General features: G+C 40.7%; 1 protein-coding gene and 1 non-coding gene across 6 annotated transcripts in view; both read left to right on the top strand.

The window, feature by feature from the left end:
• The window catches only part of DYNC1I1 (dynein cytoplasmic 1 intermediate chain 1), a 314,344-nt gene that overhangs the window by 196,871 nt on the left and 97,055 nt on the right, over positions 1–20,418 (top strand). For all 5 annotated transcript variants that reach the window (XM_058725021.1, XM_058725023.1, XM_058725020.1 and 2 more), the window contains 2 exons: positions 802–901; positions 9,831–9,956. In XM_058725021.1, coding sequence (XP_058581004.1) covers positions 802–901; positions 9,831–9,956 — 226 coding nt within the window. The remainder of the gene's footprint in view (positions 1–801; positions 902–9,830; positions 9,957–20,418) is intronic.
• Positions 17,963–18,116, top strand: LOC131511230 (small nucleolar RNA SNORA62/SNORA6 family). The gene has a single exon (XR_009261427.1). It is a non-coding gene; the product is annotated as a small nucleolar RNA SNORA62/SNORA6 family (small nucleolar RNA).

The raw sequence follows: 20,418 nt of genomic DNA, 5'->3' as shown, positions 1-20,418 counted from the left end.
AAGCAAATGAACAGAAGAAAGTGAGTGTGGAGGAATTTTTGAACTGATGCTAAAGAAATATAGGTAGCTTTTTGTGCAGGTCCAAAAGCTACTGGCACAGAAACAGCATTACTCAATTTGCACTCAGTCTTGTGGAGCAAATGCATGACCAGTGCAGGGTTCTGCAAAGGAGGTTTTGTGGCCAGTTGAGTATCAGCCAAGCAAACACTGGCCAAAATGTATTCCTGGGCCCAGATAATGTTTTGGTCTATGTTAAGCATCTACTACTTTTGGTGAATCCCCCACTCTCCACTATGCCTGTCTCATGATAAAACTTACCACTTGCTATTGAGCAGGGAGGCAACTCTACAACCAGTCAGATATTACAGGTAAATAGAAACATGCATATCATCTCTGGTCTAAGGCTAGATGAGGTGGTATTGATATCAAAGAATCTGCAAGTGGGCTCTGCTCCCCTGATACCTGGGAGATTTCTAGTAAACTCTGCTTCAAGATAGAACTTATTAGGAGGAAGAGAAGGCTTTCGGGACTGGCCAAGGTGAGAGCCAAATAATTATTTGACATTTCATACCAGGTTTAAAACAACACATGGAAACCTTTCCTGGGCCAGGCTAGAGAAAACTTTTCACAAAGGACACCACTGTTAGTTCATTTATTTATGATCAGCGCTTGCTATGTAAATTGATGCTTTGGCCTCAGCGAGTGCCATGCTCTTGCCATTTCATTCTTTCCATATGAGCAGCAGAGATAAAGCCCCTTTCTGAAGCATCACATTTGTCTTTGATGTTTAAACCCTCCTAGGGATGTCCAAGCTGGAGCCAACCTTTCTTTCAATCGTCAATTCTACGATGAGCATTGGTCCAAGCACCGAGTAGTCACTTGCATGGACTGGTCCCTGCAGGTAAGAATTATTGTTGGGATGAGACAAACTGGACTGTGTCCTCATGGCATTTGTATTTTAAAAATGAGAGATTTTCTCCGTTACTTTTGATGTGTTCACCAACCTACAATCTTCTTCTATGCCTCTTGGTTTTCTTTCCCATTTTACTAAACTTTCAGTTTAAATTTTGCACCCTGTCATCCATATGCATTGAGTTCTTACTATGTGTTAGGTACCAGACAAGGAGCCAGGCCATCTTGTCTGTAAAACTGCTATCATTAAGGTCACCAGGGATTTCCTATCCATCAAATCCTGTGGGCTATTTTAAGCCCTCATCTGCCCTGACTTCTCTGTCAGCCAGCTTAGTTGACTTCCTCGTATTCTAAGAACAATATCCTTCCACTGAGTTCCACAACATTACTCTCTGCTCGTTCTCAGACTTCCCCAAAACTTCTTTTTCTCATACACTGCTGTGGTCCTCGTGGCCATGCCCCCAGCCTCTCCTTTTCCTCCCAATATGCTGTCTGGTGGAGACCTCTTCCACTTCTGTGGATTCAAGCACTACATGGTAGCCTATTGATATCTCCCACCCGTCCCCCTCCTAAATTCCACTTTACACACCAGACAGATCCACTCAGGTGTCTCCTAGAATCTGTAATCACTAATTCATTATTTTCACATATCTGAATTTTTTTCCTCCTGCATTCTCTTTAAGTTAAAGACATCACAATATACCCAAGGGCCTAAAGCAGAACTTTCATCATTAACATTAGCAACTTTCCCCCCTTAATCTTCCAGACCCAGTCTGTCATCAAGATAGACTGTCTCCACTCATATGCATCACCTTACATCTGTGATAATGCTAACCTTCTAAGTGGTCTTTCTACATCCGTGCCTGTTCATCTATGGTTTTCCCTCTGGACCCCTAGCCAAATAATCTTCCTAAAATGCAAATCTGATCACGCCACTCCCTGGATTAAAACTCCCTGTTGCCTCTAAGAGAAAATCCTATGCTCCTTAGTGTGGTATTCAGAGTGAAAGTAGGCAAATTTATCAAAAGTCACTTTGCTGAAGAGCCAACTCAACTACTTGACAAATTACCCAGCACTGAGCAGTTAAATAATGTGCACACAGCCTAGTTGTGAGGTGGCCAGAGTTTGAACCCAGGTGGTCTGACCTCTGAGCCCACGTTTGTAACAACCATGCTATGTTCCTTCCTGCAATGACAATGACATAATGGCAATGAGGAAAATAGGAATAAGTTCTGGGCACGGATGTGCAACACAGTTTCTGTTTTCTTATAGGGTATGTTTTTATTGGGAATAATAATCATGGCTAGCTTTTTTTTTTTTAAATCATGGCTAACTTTTAATTTGTGTTTCTTATGTGCTAAACACTATGCCGGCTGCTCTGAAGGCATTACCTTATTTCAGCCTCATAACTCAGATGAGGCAGTCATTACTATTTCCATTTTGCAACTGAAGAAATTGAGGCTCAGAGAAGCTAAGTAACTTGCTAAGAGTCACTCAGTCAGGATGTGGTAGTGTAGGGATTTGAACTCAAGTCCTTTGCACTTCAGGGCTATTCTCTTTACCACTGCCTTTCACAAAGGACTTTTGAATCTGGAACCAAGAGAGGTTATAAGTGCTGAATGATATGGGGCAGATAGCAAGTGCAGGATCTCTCTGGGAGACTAGGATTTAGACCAATGGAAGGGAGGAGAGTGTGTTCTAGGCAGAGCTGTGAAACAGATGATGTAAAGAGCCCCATTTAATCCTACTGGAGAACAGGAGAACTGAAGAGGAGTGTAATCCCTCACAACTGGACTGTCATCAACCACCAAGTGGGCTGGTGTTCTCTCCTCTTGAACCTCCTTTTACATGCAAACAACAGAGCACACAGTGCATGATCGTGCAGAGACTAATATAAGCAGGGCTGGCCCAGCCACTTCCCGCCAGCGTGTGGGTGGTCTGTGAGCACGCTCGGGTGTATGCACAGAAATCGGATCCAAGCCTGAGGAAACACTTAGCTCGGCTTGTTCACTTGTTCTGAGTCTGGAAATTACACAGGAACCTTATCTGACACATTCCTCAAAGGTGACTTCTACCGTGTTCCCCGGGGCCGGTTGGTAATGCTCCCTGAGGAGTTGGCGGAGAGAGCATCAGCGGGGCTGGGCCCTGCATGGCCGCAGCATGTGATGGCCGTATTGGCCGTGGAAGGATTTATTTCCACATGGGGGTCTGTGTGATCGTCTTTTGCAAGAACTGAAACTGTAAAGAGCAAAAACTCTACCATGGAGAGATCACATGTACTTTTCACCATTTTTGTATAACCTACTCACCTACACTGTAGAGGAGAGGTTTGCATTTCTGAAAAGCATGTTTTATGTGGAGCATGAGAAAAAGGAATTGGAATCCTCGGCTCCTACATCATAAGATTTTTATGGGGTTCCAAGGACCAGGTTTATATGGTTACGGGATGCAGACTCTTCTAAATGATTCTGGATGCAATTCAGTAATGTTAAGAAAGAAGAGCAAGAGAAACAGTCTCAGAGTCTAATAGTGGCCTGTATGTCTAGGGTGTTTACCTGAGTGGAACAGAGGGGAGAACAAGGAAGAAACCGTAAGGTTTCCGCACGGCTTTGCTTTGATCTTCTGGGCTTCTGGAGCAAGAACACTTTAACTTTATAACATTTGTAAATATCCACCAAACATCATTCCCTGGAAGAAACAGTGACACTCGGGCAATTCTGTCAGCCCTGTCGTTCACTGACCATTGCTGAACAGTGTGAGCCAATAATACTGTCCACATACCGCATGATAGCTTTTCCAGGCTTGTACAAAACCACATCCATGACCTTACTCCTACCATATATACTCCTCTCCCATGTAAAATGCATCCTCCAACCTTGCAGCTATCCAGGGTACAAACCTGAGTAATCTTTGATAGTTCATTTAGTTTCCACATCCAATCAAATTTATAGTAGCAAGAAGACTCCCATGGATACCAGCTCAAGTCCACTAGCAGGTGGATTTGACACTGACTTTATGCCATGCCCTCTACTTCTTGCTTATCTTAGGAAGTGGCTTCCTAACTGGTCTTTCTACCTCCAGTCTGTATACTGTTGAGCCATTATAAGCACTTTGACCAGATTAATATTTGTAAAGATTACTTATAAACTCTCAGTATCACCTTGAGCAAGTTGCCTGGCTTCTCTTTACTTTTAGCTTCCTCATTCATAAGATGATGGTATAAATACCTCGCTCATATGCTGACTATTACATGAGTTAATGTACTTAAAGCAGTAGGACTTAAAAAGCATCTGGTACATGAAAAGTTCTCAATAAATGTGGCCAGTGAAAGTAGTAGTGGCAGTAGTATTAGTAGTTGCTGAATATAACTCCTCGTGTCCCCAAAGTAAAGTCTAAAATCATCAGCCTGTACTTGGCAACATCTATGAGGATGCCCAGACACATTTCCAGCTCTTTCTGCTTGTTTACATCCTCATGTAACCTACCTCCAAGCCAAATGCAACAACCTGAAGCCTCCTGAATATGCTCCATGCTGCATTAGTTAAGAAAATTTCACCTCTGGTTAGCGTAAGCAAAACGGGTGATTTACTAGAGAGGTACCCATGCACTTAGGAAATCCACAGAAAAGAAGAACTGGGATTCGGGAAGAGTAGAGATCCAGGCTGCTTGAGGGACCTCACCAATAGGATGCTGTCATAACCTGACTCATATGCCAGCCCACAGGTTCTGTGTCTCAGTTCAAAATTTACCATAGCCAGTTCAGGGGATGTGATCTGTGCTGGGTCAAGTATCAACCCTGCAATGAAGTAATTGTCCCTGAGAAGTTAAATACCTATGTACTGAGGGAATCTCCAAAAATGGGAGAATTATTGTGAACCAGGCAGATGACCAAGATACATCTCCTGCACTCATATTTGTACCCTTGCCCACATTCCCTTCTCTCTTCTCTCCTAATAATCTACCCATTGATAAGGCCCAATGCATGGATCCTTTCTTCTTAGAAGTCTTTTCCAGTTTCTTTCCCTGCCACATCCTATCCCAACTAAGGTGGTTCTTTCCTCCTCTGTACTTCCAAGGAACCTTTTCTATACTTCCACCGTAGCACATTATCATGCTCTGCCTTTACGTTTGCATTGTAGTTATTCATACATGTGTCTTACCTTTCCTCCCTCTACGTAAGGGTGAGCTTCTATAGAGCTAAGCATGTTATTGTTGACATTCTTGTCGCACATTTCACCTGGTGCAGTGAATTACATATACGTAGGAGGCACTGGACACGTCACGGTGGACTAGAAGGGACATGGCCTTTGAAGCCAAACAGACTTCAAGTAAGGCTCTCACATCTTCATTTATTAGCAACATAACTCACAATGAGTTACTTACTCTAAGACCCTCGGCTTCTTCATCTGTAAGGCTGGTAAAACCACCTCTGCTCTTGGGGATGGCAAGGAGCCAATGAGTAAATGTATCACCCGGCTCAGCGTCTGACACGTAATGGGCCTGAAAACATATTGGTTCCTTCTTCTCTGATAAATGTCTGATTTTATTCTCTGTAAGAACAAATAACTTGAGAACAGATCTGGTAATCTCCACGTAAAATTCTCCTAGGTTAAAGATTGGATAATCCAGGGGCGCCTGGGTGGCGCAGTCGGTTAAGCGTCCGACTTCAGCCAGGTCACGATCTCGCGGTCCGTGAGTTCGAGCCCCGCGTCAGGCTCTGGGCTGATGGCTCGGAGCCTGGAGCCTGTTTCCGATTCTGTGTCTCCCTCTCTCTCTGCCCCTCCCCCGTTCATGCTCTGTCTCTCTCTGTCCCAAAAATAAATAAAAAATGTTGAAAAAAAAAAAATTAAAAAAAAAAAAAATAAAGATTGGATAATCCAGCCTGATGAGTAACTATAAACTTCCTAGTTGTTCATATTCCCTTTAACATCATAATTTTAACATTCAGGTTTTAAATAATTGTTCAGATATTTGTTTTTCATTTGAGAGTAAGAAAATAAGACTAGTCATGTTCAAACAAACAATGGGAAAAGGCACATAAGAAGGGACTTTGAAATCATCAAAGCTTGCATGAGATATGAGTTAAATCAGTATCTTTGGGATTTGTGATGCCAGTTATAGAAATTACATGAAAGGCATTTCACTGGTATTTTACTAAAACTCTCCCTATTTTCAAAATAAGCTTTAAAGCCAAATGATTTTAACTATTTTTAATGGAAAAAAGAAAAAAAAAACAAGTGGGAGCCAACTATGAGACCCAGATGTGAAGCTGTGGGATATTATTGCAGACACATCTGGCTGCTCATTGGTCACTGCGGCAGGGCTGTTGGTGTTTATAGAGTTGCCTTTCACATGTGACATAGTTAAACTTCAGATGGACAACCTGGAGACTTCTGTGTTTATCTGGATATTAGTTTCTTTGAATGGGCTTTGAATCAAAGGCCTTTCCTACTGGGCTTTCGATTCAGCCATTGAGGAACGTTTTCTAATAAAGAATGATTACTTCCCCTGGTGGCTGCATACGTGTGTCTTGTAGGATTATACTTCCTCCGCACCAACCAATTGTAACTTCCTGCAGCTTTCTTAAGCTGAGGTTGCTGCAAAATTAATAAAGCCACCTAGAAGACTCAGGTTTAATTGTTTTTGATAGAAAAAAAGTTGATGTTTAAAGTTATAAGGACCATCTTCTAATAGAAGATGTATGTGTGGCTATATGTATATGTGTATGTATGTGTACATATATATGTATGTATATAAATATATGTATGTATATACATACACACACATATATATATATATATAATAGTGAGAAAGAATGGAAAATTAAGTTATCTATGAGCAAAGAGTGATATAATCTGCTATAATCCTGATGCTATTTTTAATGGTGCCGCCTTATGGGAATGCCAGGTAGGAATGGCATTTTCATGAAATGGATTCTAACTCATAAACACCCCTCACAAGATTCATCCCCAGCTTGTTTAATTGCACACACAGCACAGAATTCACACAGGGTAAGTAGGTATTTCTGTTCACTTTAGAGTCCTTATTATTTTACTCATTGTGGTTCTTGCACTTATGCTTTTAATTTTGACATTATTTGACAACAAAGGATTAAATATAATGTCTTTCTACTGAGCACAGAGTCACTAAAATAAAAACAGCATCTGTATTTCAACAGATTTTGACACAAGTTGATTATGTGCTAGAGGTTACAAGATACTAGATTTAAAAGTTAATAAAAATAAGTCCCTACACCCAGAGAGCTTACAAACTAGTAAGAGACATAAGTGGGAAAACACCATAGTACAGTTTGACAAGTGCTCTAATGGGGGAACACACAATAATGCTAAGGGAGCCTATGAGAGATGAGGAATGGTGGCAGAAAGTTAGGATTGTTTGAAGGACTTGATTCATGTGTTGAATTTTAAAGAATGAATTAATGTCAGGAGTGCCTGAACGGCTCAGTCAGTTAAGCATCTGACTCTTGGTTTTGGTTCCAGTCATGATCTCACGGTTCATGGTTTTGTGTCCCACGTCAGGCTCCTCACTGCCAGTGTGGAACCTGCTTGGGATTCTCTCTCTCTCTCCCTCTCTCTCTCTGCTCCTCCCCTGTTCATGCACTTTCCCTTTCTCAAAATAAATAAATGCTTAAAAAAAAAAAAAGAGGGGCGCCTGGGTGGCTCCATCGATTGAGTGTCTGACTTTGCTCAGGTCATGGTCTCACGATTCGTGGGTTTAAGCCCCGTGTCGGGCTCTGTGCTGACAGCTCAGAGCCTGGAGCCTGCTTTTGATTCTGTGTCTCCCTCTCTCTCTGACCATCCGCCCCACCCCCGCTTACTCTCTGTCTCTCAAAAGTAAATAAATGTTAAAAATAATTTTTTTTAAAAGAATGAGTTAATGAAACAACACGTAAGAGGTATTCTAGTAAGAGTGAGTATTAAACTCCTAGGCATAGAGGCTGTACCTATGAACCCCAGAACTAGTCCATGAGGGTGTGGGGGTTGAGGAGGGAGGGCAGGTGGTAAGAGATTAAGCAGAGAAGGTGGAAAATGACCGATCATGAAGGACCCTATATGACCTGGATTTTCTCTTGAGAGTAATGATGAGCCATTAAAGTTTTTTAAGCAGAGGAGTGACTTAGCCAAATGTATGTTTTGTAAAGTCATATTAACAAAGGATGGAGAATGGAGTGGTGAGGGTAGGGCCTGGAAAGTCTGCAAGAAGGAAGCCATTTAGGCAGCTGTAGCTTGTATTCAGATAAGAAATTAGTTTAGGAGATCCTCCCTTTATGGGTGGAAGGAAAATATGCCTTTGAAAGGTTTTAAGGAAGTAGTAAAACACAGTAAATGGGAAGTAAAAATGAACATGGAGTGTCTGGTTTGGGCAGCTAGGTGAATGTTAGGTGAAAGGCACCAAAAAGAGAGTACAGTAGAAGAGTAAGAGGTTTTTATAGAAGGCAATAAGCTCATTCTTATGCATTTTGTATGCATTGTATCTGATGTGTCTATGGATAGCTCAGAGAAATCTCCAGTGTGAAAAAGACCTGTAGCTGAGAGAGAAATCAAGGCTAGAGATATAGATTTGAACATTGTCAGCATTTTAAAGCTTATTAAAGTCATTGGAGTAGATGAGATCACCCAGGGAGAATGTATGGACAGAGTTTTGTAAAAAGGGCAGAAAACAGTCCACCACCCCACTGGAATATAGGTGTTAGAAGGATAACCTATAGCGATTAAAAATAATGGTGAGGAAAAGAATCAGGAGAGAAAGATGTATGGAAAACAATATAAGAGAAAGGAGGGAGCAGCCCAAATGTCAGATAATGCAAAGAGATCCAGTAATGTGTGTGCAGTTTGGTAGTTATCTGTGACTGTGGTAAGCACACCTGGAACACTGGAAGCAGACGGCAGATTGTAAGAGGCTGAAGTGGTCGTTGGTATTAAGTATGCCACAACATAAAAAAAAAAGTGCCATTTACCAACAGACACATGAAAAGGTGCTCAACGTCACTCCTCATCAGGGAAATACAAATCAAAACCACACTGAGATACCACCTCACGCCAGAGTGGCCAAAATGAACAAATCAGGAGACTATAGATGCTGGAGAGGATGTGGAGAAATGGGAACCCTCTTGCACTGTTGGTGGGAATGCAAACTGGTGCAGCCCCTCTGGAAAACAGTGTGGACGTTCCTCAAAAAATTAAAAATAGAACAACCCTACAACCCAGCACTAGCGCCACTAGGAATTTATCTAAGGGATACAGGAGTGCTGATTCACAGGGGCATATGTACCCCAATGTTTATAGCAGTGCTTTCAACAATAGTCAAATTATGCAAAGAGCTTTGATGTCCATCAACTGATAAATGGATAAAGAAGATGTGGTTTATATATACAATGGAATACTACTTGGCAATGAAAAAGAATGAAATCCTGCCATTTGCAGTAACGTGGATGGAACTGGATGCTAACTGAAATAAGTCAGTCAGAGAAAGACAGATATATGTTTTCACTCCTATGTGGAACTTGAGAAACTTAACAGAAGACCATGGGGGAAGGGAAGGGTAAAAAAATAGTTACAAACACAGAGGGAAGGAGGCAAACCATAAGAGACTCTTAAATACAGAGAACAAACTGAGGGTCGATGGTGGGGGGGGGAGGGGAAAATGGGTGATGGGCATTGAGGAGGACACTTGTTGGGATGAGCACTGGGTGTTGTTTGCAAGCGATGAATCCTAGGAATCTACCCCAAAACCAAGAGCACACTGTACACACTGTATGTTAGCCAATCTGACAATAAATTATATTTTAAAAACGGTGTCATTTAAATGATGTAATATAACATGTGTCTGTAGGAATAAGGAAGTTTCCTTGTGTTGGCAATTTGACATAATTCATCCTTGTGACCTTTTCCATCCAGTACCCCGAGCTGATGGTTGCTTCCTACAACAACAATGAAGATGCTCCCCATGAACCAGATGGAGTGGCCTTGGTCTGGAACATGAAGTTTAAGAAAACCACACCAGAATACGTCTTTCACTGTCAGGTAGGAGTCAGCATAGTAAAAATAACTTACGTCTCCTACAAGACCAAATATAGTTCATGCCGCCTTGCATCTGTCTTATGTGGAGAGGAAGAACCCAGTATAAAAATGGAATTGTTGACAGTTTTGGAAAATTCCCCCACAGTAACCTAACGTTTGGGGAAAGTGGCAAGTCTTTCCAAACAGTTAGGAAGCCCAGTCGGGGACTGTGTGTCATTTTCTTTCTATTTAAAACAGCCCTCATGAGGATGAGTTTATAAAGAGCTCACGCTTATGAAGAAATCCTGGTGTACCACTTCCTCTGCTTAGCAGCAACATATGCTTGCCAACCCACGTGGACATCCTCAGATCACTACCATTTCAAGCTTCTTCCTCTCTTTGAGATATAGTTCAAAGGAACTTGGCCAATTTTAAGTTTACAGGTGCCATCTTGCTTCCAGATAATAATGTTTTTGTAGTTGGTGTAGGGGAGTACTTATCATGAACCTTTATTGAATTTTGAGAAATGATCATTTCAAACAGTTTTGGATATTTTACTCCTTGTGTCTTTTGACACATTTGTCTTCTCTTCTATTCAACACAGTACAGGCTGAGATCTATTTTACACTTGCACACATTCAGCTTTGCTTTGTTGCCATGACTCTACCTAAATCATAGGCCTCCGCAGTGGCCAATACACCAACCCCTTTATTAATGTTCCTATCCTGTGATTATACATAGGAAAATACAAAACAAACATACCAGCTCAAAGTTTCAGTTCCTCAAATATTACAATTCAGAGGTATTGAGTGGCAGATTACTCTGAATACAAATACACCAGCTGAGGAGGGTAGGTAAACCTGTTGATATTTGGAAGCTTAGTGACATTTTATATCTAAGAGCTGAGTATCATTTTGAACTAAAATATGTTTAGACTTAGAACATTATCAGATATAATTTGGGGAACAGGAGCTGCTGGAATAAAAGTCCCAGCTTCAACCTGATTGAGTAACCTCTAACTCTGGCCATGTTTTTCTAATTTACTATCTTAAAAACAACAAGAAGTCTAGGTCGGCATAGTAAATAACCCTTATTTTTTGGACCTTTGAAATAAGAACAGTTTTTTCTTTCTTTTTTTTTAAGATTATCAAATTTGTCAGTTTGATATGCTCTTTCTGTAAACATAGAAGCACAAAATCCTAATTTTGTTCAGTTTTAAGAAGTTTGCTGAATTACCAGGAAAATACTGAAAGGATTATGGGATAAGCAGAAGCACATTTTTGTAAAACAGTGCCATTTAAGCTACTTTCATTCTGTTAAAGGCTTATCTTGATTTTTTAAAAACATGAGGTAACACATTTTATTGTTTTGCTCAATGTACATGTTTATCATATTTTAAATTTATTATATTAACTGGCTATAGGTAGCCTGTGACGATAACCACTTAATAATATGCTTACTATTCACAACATTGCGTCGTAGTAAGGGTCAATAGGAACCTAATAATGCTGAATGAAGAAGCAGACTTCCTAGGTCTTTGGAATTGCCTGGAATTTTAAAATTAACTATTTTATCACACAATAGTTAATACCAGTATTGACTGAAAGGAGCATCCTCTCTTTCCTGTCCTGGTAACTTTGTGATCATTTACTGAAGATTTCACCAGTGCACATTTAATTTCATTTTTAGTTTCTCCCTTAAATGATCCAATGTGTGTATTTTAGAAGAAAATAAACTCCTGATTAAAAAAAAAAAAAAAAGAGGTACTCTCCATATCTGACCAAAAGATGTTGACTAAAATATCTCTTCTATCCCCCAAATTCCTATTATTATCTTCACTTCTTCTGGTGACCAGAAGGTCCTAAACTCTGCCCAGCCTTCTCACTGGGAAAAAAGTGAGGATTCTAATACTTTTAAACTTTGGAGTTGGTTAAATGACATGTGCAAAAGACCGTGAGGACTCTGATATTCTAGGTATCAAATGATAGCTACAGAATTTAACCACACACATTTTAAGATATTGAACATCATGACTGTGCTACTCAGATATAAACAAGTAGTTCATATAAATGGCCCTTCATATTCATGAAAGACGCATTTACAAAATCTTAAGGAAACCTAATTGCTAAATACCATCACAGTACCTAGTTTCTGATCCTAAATTATTTCTCTTAAATTGACCTAAGTGTAGGGGGTAGAATGTATCACCAACTTTGGGAAGGTGAACGGGAAAGAGCTTTGATCCCTCTCTGAAGTGGAGGAAAAGGAGGAAGTGGGCATAGCCAACATTATTATGAAGCCCTTCTGAGGATCCCTGCTGTATTATTAGTCAGACTTGTCCAGAGAAATAGAACCAATAGGAGATAGATAGATAGATACATAGATATAAAGACAGAGACAGAGGTTTAGAATTGGTACTTCTTCAGGAAAATGGTCTTTGCTCTTAAGGCCTTAAACTGATTGGATGAGGCCCACCCACATTATGGAGGATAATCTACTTTGCCCAAAGTCTATTGATTTACATGTAAATTACATTTAAAAATACCTTCATACCCGCATTTAGACTTGTATTTGACCAAAACCTGGGTGCCATAGCTTACCCAAGTTGACACATAAAATTAACCATCATACCTGAATTTCACCTCAGAGCGATCCAGGAAATCAATGTCTTTAATAACTCCTGGAGTCCTACTAATTCCATATCACTTTGGGCTAATAAGCAAATATACCTAGAGAGATCAGCCTTGAAATTATTAGACTTTAAGTGAGTGGGAGCTTTCCTAAGACATGAGAAAAAGCAATAATTTGAGGACATGGAGAATGTCTCCATGACATTGAATTTATGAAAAAAAAAAAAAAGGTACTAACACGTATTGAGAATCTACTCTTTATATCTTTACATTCACTGTCATAAAGCCCTGTTACTCTCCTGATGAGAACCCGCAGCTCAGAGAAGTCATGAAACTAGGGCAGGTATCTGTGAATAGCAAAGCCAATTTTGAAATCAGGTCTTTTTTACCACAAAGCACATGTATTGCCTCCTGCCGCATTAGTAGGGGATTCAGCCAGGTAACATCTCTAGCTATGTGTCATGGGGGACTGGTGAATAGAGAAGAAATGGATCAGAGCTGTTTTCACCTTCTTATCTGAAACTGCAATCACCCGGACCTCTAAGAACTACTGATGTCTGCATTCCACCAACAGAGATTCTGATTTCATTAGTCTGAGGTCCAGCCTGGGCATTTTTAAAAGCTGCCAGCTCGTTTGAATATGCAGGAATATGAATATGCAGGAACCACCAGGATGTAGAGGAGATATGAAGAAAGGGGATGATAAGGTGGCAAAACTAGTTGGCTGTTTTATTTGGAAGTGTGGGACTTTTCTTCTTGCCCCACATGTCCCTTTTCCTCTTTGACCCAAACTAGAGCTCTGTGTCTTGACTTTATTTCTCTGACACTGATCTCCTACTTGACTCAAACTGAGAAATTTCCTAACCAATTCCCCTGCTCCTGCCCCTTCCCACTTACCCACCCTCGCCCCGGAGACCCACACTCTTTTCCTCAACTGACTCATTGCTGGGATCTGCCTCTGTGGTGAATGATCAGAAGACCCAGAGTTGTTTTTCCAGGAATGGGCTCAAGACCCCCTTGAATATGACATAGAGAGAATATGAATTGGAGAGTACCATTTATTTTGGGATAGTGAGACACCTTGCTAAGTGGATATCCTTGAAAGTAGGATAAAAGCCAGGTAATACCAGTAGCTACCAAAAGAAAACCTAAGTGCTATAATATTGAGTATGCCTGAGCTAGTGGAGACCAAACCAGGGGTAACTTGGCAGCCAGGGAAATCATAGATGAGTTAGTGGATGACTATTGTGGGGGATGGGGAATAATAAGGGCAGTTTGGTTACCATGCGCTGAACTCAAATAATTTACGTTTTTTGTGCTTCTCCCTTTAGCATCTCATTGATCCTTACAACAGGGAAGGAGCCAAGATGTTACTTCTTTGTTGTACTTGAAGGGTTCTGCAGCTCATGAGCAGTAGAACCAATACTGGAACCAAGGCCCATTCTACCAGCTATATCATGCCATCAGCTAGGCCATGCTCCGCAGTGATGGGGCCAGATGGGGCTTGAGAGCAAAGGCTGTGTAGTTCATACAGGATGTATTTTCGGCAGCCTGCCATTTTATAAGAGATCAGTTAGACATGGCCCTTACCATGGCTCTCCTTACCATCTTCTCAACATAAAGGAGGATTTGGAGAGCCCACAGAATTAAAATACATACGATAAAAACCAAAATCCCAACTCACTGACCTATCACTTTTCTTCTACATCCTTTCTGATCTTCCGTAAAATTTACTTACTACAACTGGTCCCTTCTAGACACTATCTCGCTGAAATCAGGTACTCTGAATGTGCTTCCTCATTCATCTGTGATGTTCCAGTAATTTCAAAGTTAGAGAGTTTGCTTAGTAGGAAGAAGGAGTGTAGATAGGAAGAAGCAATGGGTGCCTTTTGATGACTATACTGTTATCATTTTTAAATATTGCGTTAGTTATCCATTTCTTGCTGATCTTTGTTGATTCTTCATAATCTCCAGAACACTATAATTGCAAACAAATCCAATAGCTCAGAAAAGCATTATTTCAGACCCTAGAAAGCAAATGCAGAAAACACAGACATCAGCTCAGTGTTCTTTTGCAAAGACTGACAGGCTTTTATCCTAATCATAAAAAGATTGCAGCATGAAGATTCGTTTCTCCCTGTTAAGAAAAGCAAGGCCAAATACCTTTTACTTCCATGGGCAGTTTCATGTCTTTGCTAAACTGAATTTTTAGTGTGGGCTCTGGTCCTGCATTTTCTATTTTCATTTCTGTAGGAGCTGTGTCCATACTTGGAAAACATTGGTGGACTGTGCATAGAAATCAGGCAGTCAGCCCACCACACAGTCTGGCAGTGCTCCTGACATCTTCTGTAGTGGCTTGCACACACTGTCATTAGATTATGCATTCTGACCACCCTGCATTGCTTACCCTGGTGTGGTCTTTCTCTTTTAAATGGAATGAATAGAATCAGGAATATAGATCTTAGAATTATCTGCATTGAGGTAAGTGGAAAAGCTATATTTAGAGGCTTGGCTTGGTCAGAGGTTTTTATTTTTACTTTTATTTTTTCCTGATTTGGTTTCTTTGTTCTTAGCAGTCTCTTTGTAAAGATTATTTGACAATGGCCTGAAACTGACAATGACCTGAAACCCTCCTCATTTCAGAGGGAAAGCAGAACCGGGAAGTGGAGTGATCCCAACTCATTTCATTGGTGCCAGTGTTTAAAATCCTCACTTAACTTTCTTCTTATGTGTGGCTTTGCTTCTCCTTAAGATTCTGTAAAGGGTACAGATGAGATTGCAATTCATGGCTTTTGGCCTTCCAGTGTTTGGTTCTGGGTGAGGTTCCTGCTGACCGTGAAGAGAGCTGCCCTCATGAAGAGTGATGATAACACAGGAGGGAATGTAGACTGGTGGTCAGCAGGGGGACGGAAAGTCAGGACTTGCAGCCCTGGTCCTAGCTGACCACACTGCTGAGTCACCTGGGGGAGTCGTCGAGGCCATGTTGTCACGTTGTGGAAAAGAGACTTCCTGCCATCTCAATAGAATTATGAGGTTTATTGCAATGAACTTGATTTCTTCTCCCATCAGTTTTTGTCCCTTCCCCAGCCCAGCTTGTGGTCCATAATCCAAGTCAACAAAACAGCTATAGACACAAAGACATAAATTAATTTAAATGCATCTTCCAAGGAGTATTATGACCAGAGAATTGTTAGAATCTGGCTCAGGGATTTTTATTTTACTTAAAGGAAGGGTAACTTTCATATGGCCTGGCTGATAAAAACAAAAAAAAAAAAAAAAAAGGAAAGAAAAGGTATTTTCTAAGCTTTTCTCTGAAATATAGCAAGGAGAGGTTACTTAGTAGAAGTAAAAAAGAGGAGGGGATTATGAAAATTAATAACAGGAAACTTCACTAAAATAGTCAAGAGGTTTTGACAGGGGGAGGTCTCATGCATGCCCTAGGGCTCATAGTCAATTGCAGACCCAAGAGGAAGAGACGGACTTGACCTTGCACAAGGATGCTGCCCTACTACTCCAGCAGGGGAGGAAGCACTTTCCTCATCCCCTGCACGGGCAACAGTCAATGAAAAGCCACCACACTTTGAGCTCCCAGGTTACTCCAGTGGATTTTAGTTCACAACAGCCTTCCCAACTTAACCTTTTTCTCCTCAAAAAGCATGCCTCTCCTTTGTTCCCCGTCTTGCCTACGGCTTTGCTACACCTTGTTTGTCTTGGATTGTAATTCTGTTTTTTCCTGAATAAACCCATGTTTTGCTGGTAAAATAACTGGCAGTTTTTACCTGTAAGGGTAACAGGATGAAGGAATAGAAAGTTCTCTGACAAGTAGGACTCTATATTCAAAATGAGTTCCTGGGGTGACAAAATCAAAGTATATAATAGGTGCTTAGTCATTAGAGAACAAAGTGGACAAAGAACATGCTAACTAATGTAATTAAAACCCAGTTTTCATTGTGATGATGGAGGTACTGCAGGCTGGAGAAGCCCGGAAGAGGACACCTCAACCATTGCTGTGTAGATCGTGATACACTTTTTGAAGTACACAGTTATGGAAAATTGAAGAATGCATATGGTGTAAATGTAAAATTAAGCTCTTACAAAAAAGATACAAGTTATATAGATGGGACAAGAGGAACAGCAGCACAGCGGCTATTTTGTGCCTTTAGAAAAAAGCCTAAGGGAGTTTACATGTACGTGCTGAAATGAAACACGGACATTCGGAAATACTTCTTTTATACCAATTGAATATGACTGGTCTGATGATTGAGGCTTGAGCTAGACACTGATCCTTATTAAATCAAACAGCAGGGGCTTCTTTTTCTCTTTTGGCCCAGGAAGCTGGAAGCAGGGAAAATGCCTTGCCAGCTCTCACTCTTTATCTGCGCTCTTTCTGGAATCTTCTCCCCCAAAAATAGCACAAACAGAATTGATCATTGGAATCCATCTAGGGAAATTAGAATTATCAGCAGGATTATAGCAAATGGATTGTATCGTAGACGATCCATTATCTGAAAATAGCAATGAAGGAGGCTGTACACCTTACGAGGGACCAAGTGAGCTATTTGATACAGAGAATGCCATGAGAATACACCTTTGAACAGATCATTTCTTAAGTGTTTCCTTTGTCTTGCCATCTCATATTGCAAGTGATCACGCTGCAGTGTAATATTATGATGAAACCTGAGACTAACTAGTGTCTGCTCTGCCCCATTCATGTGCATATATTACTGAAGGCACAGAACCCCAACACTGAAGATTTATTCAGTCCTTGAGTGCCCTTCTTTCCTTTCCCATGCCCTGGACTAACACTGTCTGAACTGGGCTTTCTCCAGGTGTGCCTCATCAGAGAATTGCCCCAGGAATTACTGATGCTGTGCAATGAGAGCCAGACGGCAATATGAGCAAGCTTTCTAGCCTGTCCCTCCCTTTGTCCTCACCACTCTGCCACCCAGCCATTCACTGAGGTCAGGGTAGCCTCGGTCTAAGGGGAACGGGTGTTCTCAGGGAACGAATTCTATTTACCTCTGAAGATTATTGTCGGGATAAAAGAGATTCTATAGGGGTATTAATCTGCTGGGGCTGCCATAAAAAATGCCATAGACTGGGTGGCTTAAACAACAGAAAATAATTTTCCTATCATTCTGGAGACTGGTAGGCCCAAGATCAAGGTGCCAGCTATTTTGGTGTCTGGTGAGGATTCTCTTCCTGGTTTATAGACACCTGCCTTCTGGATATATCCTCACTTGGCAGAGAGAGGGAGAAAGAAAGCAAGCTCTTCTGGTGCCTAATAGCATCATGAGGACTCATCCTCATGACCTTATCTAAAGCCAATTACCTCAAAAGCTCCATCTCCCATTAAAAACACATTGAGGGGTAGGACTTCAACATATGTTTGTGAAGGAATCTGGACATTGTGAGAGCTTGGAGTTGAGGCTGCTGGCTGGCCAAAGAACTCACAAGTGTTGGTAGTGTGTTACATGAAGGGCAAGTCTTTTGCTAACACCACAAGGCTCTCTGGCCCAATGAGTGGAGTTTGATAGTAATTCTTTCTACAAGTAAAAAAAATGTGGGGGATACAATTTGGTTTATAGTAGTAGGTGAACATTTCTTTACATATGGTTGTTTCAGTATCATTGCATGATGGTCACGTGGGAAGAAGCTTAAACCTTGGCATTCTTATTTTTCTTGCTTGAATATATTCCTAAAGAATTTCACCTAACTTAGATTCATTCATTCACTCATTCACTTATTCACTCATTCAACAGATATTTATGGAGTATCCACCATGACCAGGTCCTCACAGCAGTTTGCTGGAGCTGGGAAGAAGCTGCCTCCCTCCCCAAGAGCTATTCACTTTTTCCCAGTCCCCACCATGCCCTATTTCCCATCACTCGGCCAGTTCCCCTCACATTGGTCATATCCCCGGTCAGATCCCTGTGTGTGCTTTTTGTATGATCTGCCAGGTGAAGACGGAATCTGAGACAATTCCAAAATTCTCTTATCTCAATCATTTAAATGTTTGTTTCATAACTTGATGATGATGAGATACTTACTGGGTCCTAGGAGACAGGTAAACACTATATAAGGCCATACAGCCTGGGATTGTAATTTGGGTCCCACCACCTAGAAGCTCTATGACCATGGGCAAGTCATACACGACAGTAAAATAAATGAATATATATAAAGCACTTAGTGGCAGGCACAGAGTATGTGCTTGCTCAGTGTCAGCTACAGTGATGTAACATGCAAGAATGAAATTCCAAATATGTAGCAATCTGTATGGCACCATCCAGATAGCACAGATGTGGCCCCACTTTGTATTAGGTGTTGCATCTGTAGTTGTTGAATGGGGGAGACGGTGACTTAGGGGTGCAGAAGGAAGGGACCAGGGTGACTGGAAATCAGGGGAGCACTGGGAGAACATGAGGAAGGCATCTTACCAACAAGCACAAAATGATCTTGAAATTTTGATAACGGGTGATGTTGTACTGGTGTGCACGGCTTCAATATCATCCCTGCTACTCTGCTTCCACCATGTGCTACGTACAGATGTATTTGCTTCTTTGGCTTAATTACTCATACTGACTGCCTCAGGCACAGGCTTCATAAAGGAACCCCCTGGTCTCTACATAGCTCATATGGCTTCACTGAAGTCTATATAGACTAGCTGGCCATTTGCCATACTGAACCCACTCTGGAGACCCTGAAGCAAGAATAAGGAAGATGGGGTTGACAAATGTTCTACTTTCCTCCAAGACCAAATTAGCATGCCTGTTAAGAGCTGTCCCTCCTAAAGACATATGACCCAGGGCCCCCCTACATGGGGCTTTCATTCTCTGGAATATCAGACTGTGCTTTTCCTTTATCCTTCATCATTTTAATGTAGACAGAAGCAGGTTTGAAAGAATATCACGATGGGAATGCAAGCTGGTGCAGCCACTCTTCAAAACAATATTGAGGTTCTTCAAAAAACTAAAAATAGAACTACCCTACAACCCAGCAATTGCCTACTAGGCATTTATCCACAGGATACAGGTGTGCTATTTCGAAGGGACCTATGCACCCCAATGTTTATAGCAGCACTATCAACAATAGCTAAAGTATGGAAAGAGCCCAAATGTCCATCGATGGATGAATGGATAAAAAAGATGTGATATATATATATATATATATATATATATATATATATATATGGTGTATATATATATATATATATGGTGTATGTATATATGCCATATATATATATATATATGGCATATATATATATATGGCATCCATATGGATGTATGGATATCCATATATATATGCCATATATATATATATATATATATATATATATATATGGCATATATACACACACACACACACACACACACACACACACATACACACAATGGAGCATTACTCGGAAATGAAAAAGGATGAAATCTTGCCATTTGCAACTATGTAGATGGAACTAGAGGGTATTATGCTAAGTGAAATTGGTCAGTCAAAGACAAAAATCCTATGACTTCACTGATATTAGAGCTTTAAGAGACAAAAAAAAGATGACCATAAGGGAAGGGAAACAAAAATAATATAAAAACAAGGAGGGGGACAAAACAGAAGAGACTCATAAATATGGAGAACAAACTGAGGGTTCCTGGAGGGGTTGTGGGAGGGGAGATGGGCTAAAAGGGTAAGGGGCATTAAGGAATCTACTCCTGAAATCATTATTGTACTATATGCTGACTAATTTGGATGTAGATTAAAAAAAAATAAAAAAATAAAACAAGTTAAAAAAAAAAGAATATCAGGAATTCTTAAAAAAAAAAAAAAAGAGTCTCGGAAGGAATCCTCTCCCTCAAAGTTGTGGCTAT

This window comes from Neofelis nebulosa, chromosome 4 (genome assembly GCF_028018385.1).
Source record: "Neofelis nebulosa isolate mNeoNeb1 chromosome 4, mNeoNeb1.pri, whole genome shotgun sequence".
Classification (NCBI taxonomy): domain Eukaryota; kingdom Metazoa; phylum Chordata; class Mammalia; order Carnivora; family Felidae; genus Neofelis; species Neofelis nebulosa.
This window is presented reverse-complemented; position numbering and strand designations above follow the sequence as displayed.